This window comes from Tupaia chinensis, unplaced genomic scaffold (assembly GCF_000334495.1).
Source record: "Tupaia chinensis unplaced genomic scaffold, TupChi_1.0 Scaffold000201_1, whole genome shotgun sequence".
Classification (NCBI taxonomy): Eukaryota; Metazoa; Chordata; class Mammalia; order Scandentia; family Tupaiidae; genus Tupaia; species Tupaia belangeri.
Window position 1 is genome coordinate 720,835 of NW_006159676.1, and position 5,942 is coordinate 726,776.

General features: G+C 47.9%; 1 protein-coding gene across 3 annotated transcripts in view; it reads right to left on the reverse strand.

The window, feature by feature from the left end:
• MAU2 (MAU2 sister chromatid cohesion factor) overlaps positions 1 to 5,942 on the reverse strand; it is a gene marked incomplete at its 5' end in the record, with an annotated part of 55,291 nt that overhangs the window by 36,098 nt on the left and 13,251 nt on the right. For all 3 annotated transcript variants that reach the window (XM_006147153.2, XM_014587308.2, XM_014587307.2), the window contains 2 exon segments: positions 1,439 to 1,504; positions 2,074 to 2,091. In XM_006147153.2, the coding sequence (XP_006147215.2) occupies positions 1,439 to 1,504; positions 2,074 to 2,091 (84 nt within the window).

Genomic DNA, 5,942 nt, shown 5'->3' on the forward strand with positions numbered 1-5,942 from the left:
GACGTCTCTTGCCCTATGGGGAAAAGCTCTCTCAAAAAAAAAAAAAAAAAGCTTGGGGTCAGAAGCATTCTGGATTTTGGAATTACGTGCATCTAAGTTGACCCTTGAACAATGTCAAGGGTCACAAAAATTTTTTTAAGAGAGATTTTTGCTACAGGGTGCGTGCACTTACCAGAGCGACAGAAAGTGAGAAATCACCTTCCAGAGGGGATGGGCATGCTGCGATCCCTTCTGCAATCTCCTCTTAGGATTTTGGGCACGCACACATATGTGCCTGGCACGAGTTTTTTTTAAGTCTCAGGGTCAACTACGTGGGAGTCCAGGGATGTAACCATTATGCCATCCGCTGATCCCCGAGGTAAACCTTTTGATTCTCTCAAAACTTACCTGCCAATAGCCTACTATTGACCAAAAACCTTATCCATTACTTGAATAGCTAGTTAACACATATTTTGTACGTTCTATACAGTGTATGCTATACTCCTTCAATAACAGAAGCTAGAAAAAGGTTTGAAGAAAATCTTGATAAGAGACATTTATACAGATATTGCTATTATTACTTTTTTAAATAGAGACTTTTGCTATAGGGCACACGCACTCGCTGGAGAGAAAGAGACAGAAAATGAGAAATATTCCCCCGGAGGGATGGCCACAATCTCTCCTCCTCCATTTTCCTCTTGGGATTTGGGCATGTACACACATGTGCCTGGTGTGAGCTTCAAGTCACCAGGTCCTGGACTTAAAACCATGGTCGACTACGGGGGAGTCCAGTAATGTAACCATTACGCCATCTGCTGGTCCCACTATACTGTATTTTTAGGACACTTATTAAAAAAAAGGTCATATATAAATGGACCTATGCTGTTCAAATCCCTCTTGCTCAAGGGTCAGCTGTACGTAATGAGATATATTAGGGATAAGACCCAAATCTAAACATATGATGTGCTCATCTTTCAGATACACCTTATATATACAGCTTGAAGGTGATCTAACATTTGCATACCACAGCATTTTGGCTGCAACCTGCTATAAGGTTAGGAGCAGAATTTTCCACTTTTTTCTTTTTTTTTTTTTAAGAGGTTTTTGCTAAAAGGCGTGTGTGCTCGCCAGAAAGACAGAGACAGAAAGTGAGAAATCAACCCCCCGGGAGGGGGGGCCACACCGCAATCCCTTCTCCTCCATTCTCCTCTCAGGATCTTGGGCACGCACACACACGCGTCCAGAGTGAGTTTAAGTTTTAGGGACTCGAATCGCGGTCGGCTACATGGGAGTCCAGCGACACAGCCATGACGCTAACTGCTGGTCCCTAGAACTTTCCACTTTTAGTATCATGCCTATGTTCAAAAGTTTTGGTTTGTGCAGTGTTTTGGATTTCAGATTTTTGGACTAGGGATGTTCAACCTGTACTCTGCTTTTAGTAACTTGAATACGGTCTTACCTCTTGACAGTATAATTCTGACAACAGACTGGCTGCTTCAAATTTAACATCTTCAAACTGCGGGATCTAGTGACGTCAAGTTAAGGATGTACAGACACTGAAAAAGAGGTCAGTTAAAAAGGGCCACAGGGGCCAAGCGGTGGTGCAGCTGTAATGCAACTGGATCACACGGGAGAGGTCCTGAGTTAGTGTCCTGGGACCTCCCGGAGCAGGCCGGTTACACACGTGTACCTGTGAACTGGGCTGGCTGAGGCTTGAGGTGGATCACCTAAAGGCCCTGTTGGGAGCACTTATCTCTCTATCTCTCTCTCATGGAAATAAACAAACTGTAAAGGAATTATAAAAGGGCCACAGCTCAGAGTCCCTACACTGCAGAAGTCTCGTATTTCCCAGTGGTCCCTGAACCGGCTGCAGACGAGGTGCAGAGCTAGATGCCGGCAGAAAGGGGAGCGGAAAGGGGCCAGCACCGTGTGGGAAGCTGCTGACCTCTTGGGAACAGGGATCTTCCAGATGGTCTGTGGGGCGAAGCCTAAACTCACAAGGTAAGTGGTGAGGTGGGATTCCAAGTTTTCTACACATTCTTTATATTCAAAGAGGATTTCTTAAAGGGAATGGTACTAACAAGAAAAGGATACTTGTTGTGATATCAACCACTGAAAGAGAAAGAGAAAAAGGTTAATTCTCGGGTGACCCCTCAGCACCTGGTTTGTACAGGCTGTTGTTACCAAATGCTGCCAGGTGTCCAGTTACGTGGGAAGGTGGCCTGCTTGGCCTGAGAGGGTGGGTTCGCTTTCTTTCTAATCCAGCAATAGGAGTGGAACCTACGGAGCATGCAGAGGGTGAGTGGGGAAGAGCAGAAATCTCCTTCTGACATCAGGAGGAGAGGCCGATTCTCCGAAGTCAGATCCTTCTCCCGATGGTGAGGATAGCTTCAGACGGGGAAGGAGCACAGAGGTGATCTGGCCCCACTTGAGGGCCCCAGGTGCCACCCTGCTGTAGGGCTGACAGTAGGCAGAGAGGACAGTTCAGCAAAGCCTTCCAAAGGGAAATCAGTTTACGAGTAGGAGTCCGCCTACAGGTGGGGAGGAGTCTCATCCTTCCTGAAGAAGTCACATTTAAAAGATGCCTTGTGTGAGGCTGGCCCACAGGGAAAGGTTTCAGGTTTGCACCAGGAGGCCTCCCTGAGTACACTGGGCTCTGTGTGACCATGGACCCAGCCTGGCTAAGGCTGAGGGTGGATTGTGGCATCAGGACCCTGCTGGGGGGAATGCACATTCTCTTTGACTCTCTTGCTCATGGAAGAAATAAAGAAACCTTAAAAACAAATGAACAAGAACCTTGCTGACTACTGGAAGGAGCACCCAGGGCTGAAGAGAAGATCCTAACATGCTGTGCTCTATGGAGGAACGAGCATGAGATTAGGGGGGTACTAAGGCTGGGCCTTAGGTAAGGGCATGGGAATGGGGGAGAGCTCCCCCAGCTAAGAGGGCAGAAGGTAAGAAGAGCACATGAGAAAGGCCTGGAGGGCCCAGGAGGTGAGGCCAGGGGGCCTGATGGATCTCTGTGCCACTTGTGGGATAGCAGTGGCTATGATTCTAATTGTGGGTCAGAATCCCTCAACTTAACCGTATAGCCTGACCCAGTCAAAGAAAAAAACAATTTTTTAAGAGGTTTTTGCCATAGGGCACATATGCTCGCCACAAAGACAGAGAGACAGAGAGACAGAAGATGAGAAATTCCCCCCTGGGGGGATGGCCTCACCGCAATCCCTTCTCCTCCATTCTCCTCTCGGGATCTTGGCACGCACGCACACGCGCCTGGCGTGAGTTTAAGCCACCGGTCCAGGACTCAAACCGTGGCCGACTACATGGGAGTGCAGCAACATAGCCATTACGCCAACTGCTGGTCCCTCAAAGACAAAATTTTTGTCTCTCTTTTTTTTTTTTTTTTAAAGTTTTTTGCCATGTGCTCACTGGGAGACAGAAGAAAAGTGAGAAATCACCTCCCAGAGGATGGTCACATGGGCCTGGTGTAATTTTCAAGTCATTGGGTCCAGGACTTGAATTGTGGTTGGCCCTGTAGGAGCCCAGCACCTCAACCACGTACCATCTGCCAGCCCCCCAGCAGTGGGGGAAGATTTTAAGACCATTCTAGACACACAGAAAAGAGAATGCATAGCGAGGGGCTGGACAGTGGTGCAGTGGTAAAATGTGAAGCTCTGCAAGCCAGAGCCACACGGGAAGGTTCTGGGTTAGCCTCTGCATACCTCCTTGAGTAGGCTGGATATGTGTGTGTCCGCATTCTGGGGTTGCCTGAAGCTGGAGCAGGATTATGTCATCAAGACCCTGTTGAGGGTACTGTCCCTCTCTCTTTCTGTCTCTATGTCTCCCTCACTTACGGGATAAATACATAAAATTTAAAAAGAGAAAAAAATACATGGAGAGAGGGAGGAGTCAGAGTGGCCTTGGGGTCAGTGGCTGGCCAGCAGAGATGTCTCTGGAGCTGAGGAAGTCAAAAAAGCAGGAAAGACGTGGTGGCGTGTCTGAGACCAGCTTCCTGCAAGACATAGGTGGCCCAGCAGGGGGAGCTATGGGACAGACTAAGAGAAAGGAGAGAGAAAGACCCTGCCAGGAGCAAGAACCCACACACACAGACTGACCTGCCCTACTGATACCTAAGAATACAGTCTCGTGAGAAGATAGTCTTTTCTTTTTTAAAGAATTATTACTATTGTTTGAATCTTTCTTTCTTCCTTCCTTCTTTCTTTTAATTTGATCAGAAAGGGACAGAGTGAGAACGAGAGAGAGCAAGCTACCAAGTCTCAGACTCGAACCGTGGTCAGTCACGTGGGAATCCAGTGCCCCTAACCATCACACCACCAATCCTGAGAATTATTTAATTTTATTTACTTATTCATTTATTTTAATTTGACCAGAGAGAGGCACAGAGAAAGAGAAAGTGAGAAAGCATGTCACTAGGTCTGGGACTCGAACTGTGGTCCACCATGTGGGAATGTCCAGCACCTTAATCACGCCATCTGCTGGCCACTGAGAATACAGTCTTGATTGTCTGCCTCCTCTTGTACCCTCCCGAGGCTCCCCTTGTAACAGGGACAAGAGAGGTTTGGGGTATCCAGAGGAGGGTGGTCAGTGCCTGCAACTAGGAGTGCAGTCCACAGGCAAGGCTCCTCAGTTGGTGGGGAGAGCGGAGAGGAGTTGGTGATTGGCTGTGTTCCTCAGGAGCCACTCCTCCTCACACGGCCAGCCCATGTGAGGGTCCAGTCTAGCAAGAGAAGCTCTGGAAGGCCACCAGTCACAGAGAGAAAGGACACTGTGACTGAGGTGCTAGGCTGGAGTCTTGCCATGATTCTGCCCACCCCAAGATCCAGTGGTTCTGAGATTCTGTCACCACAGGGCTGGCAAGAACTCTAAGCCCTTTCCAAGGGGAGCCCCTTGGAGAGAGTCTGCAGTAGATAAAGGACGTGTTGCATACAGACCCCTGGCCTGGGTGGGCAAGATGGAAAGCCAGCAGTCGGCTAGCTGAATCAGGCCTAGCCATGTCTCAGACCTATGATAAAGCTGAGCCCATTTAAGTGTTGACTATTTCACAAAATGTATTCAGTTATTACTTCAAAAAAAAAAAAAACTTAAAATTTTTTGGGACCAGCAGATGGCATAATGATTATGTCTCTGGACTTCCATGTAGTCAACCACAGTTCGAGTCCTGGATGCCTAAAATCCCAAGAGAAGGGTAGAGGAGAACGGACTGCAGCATGGCCATCCCCCCTGGGGTGTGATTTCTTGTTTTCTGTCTCTCTGGTGAGCGCATGTGCCCTATAGCCAGTCTCTCAAAGAAATTATTTTAAAATTGTATTTATTATTATTTTTTAATTTGCTATAGGACATGAGCACTTACAGAGAGACAGAAGAGAGAAAAAAAACAAGTCGCCAGGTACGAGGCTAGAACTGCAGTCAGCCAAGTGGGAGTACAGTCCATTAACCACCACACTACCTGCCGGCCCCAAGTTACTAATTTTTTTTGGGGGGGATAGGTTTTTGCTATAGGGTGCGTGCGCTCGCCAGACAGACAGAGAGAGACACAGAGACAGAAAGCGAGAAATCACCCCCCAGAGGGGATGGCCACGCTGCAATCCCTTCTCCTCCTTTCTCCTCTCGGGATCTTGGGCACGCACGCACACACGCCTGGCGTGAGTTTTAAGCCACCGGGTCCGGGACGTGAACCGCGGTCAACTATGTGGGAGTTCAGCAACATAGCCATTATGCTAACTGCTGGTCCCCAAGTTACTACTTTTTAATTGCCAAAGGTTGCATGTACTTATGAGACAGACAGACAGGGAAAGTGAGAATGCAAACTGCCAGGTCCGGGACTCAAAATATGGTCAGCCATGTGGGAGTTCAACGCTCTTAACCACCACTCCACCTGGCAGACCCCAAATACTGACATGCTTTGTTTTTTTTTTTTTTTTTTTTTTTTTTTGAGGTTT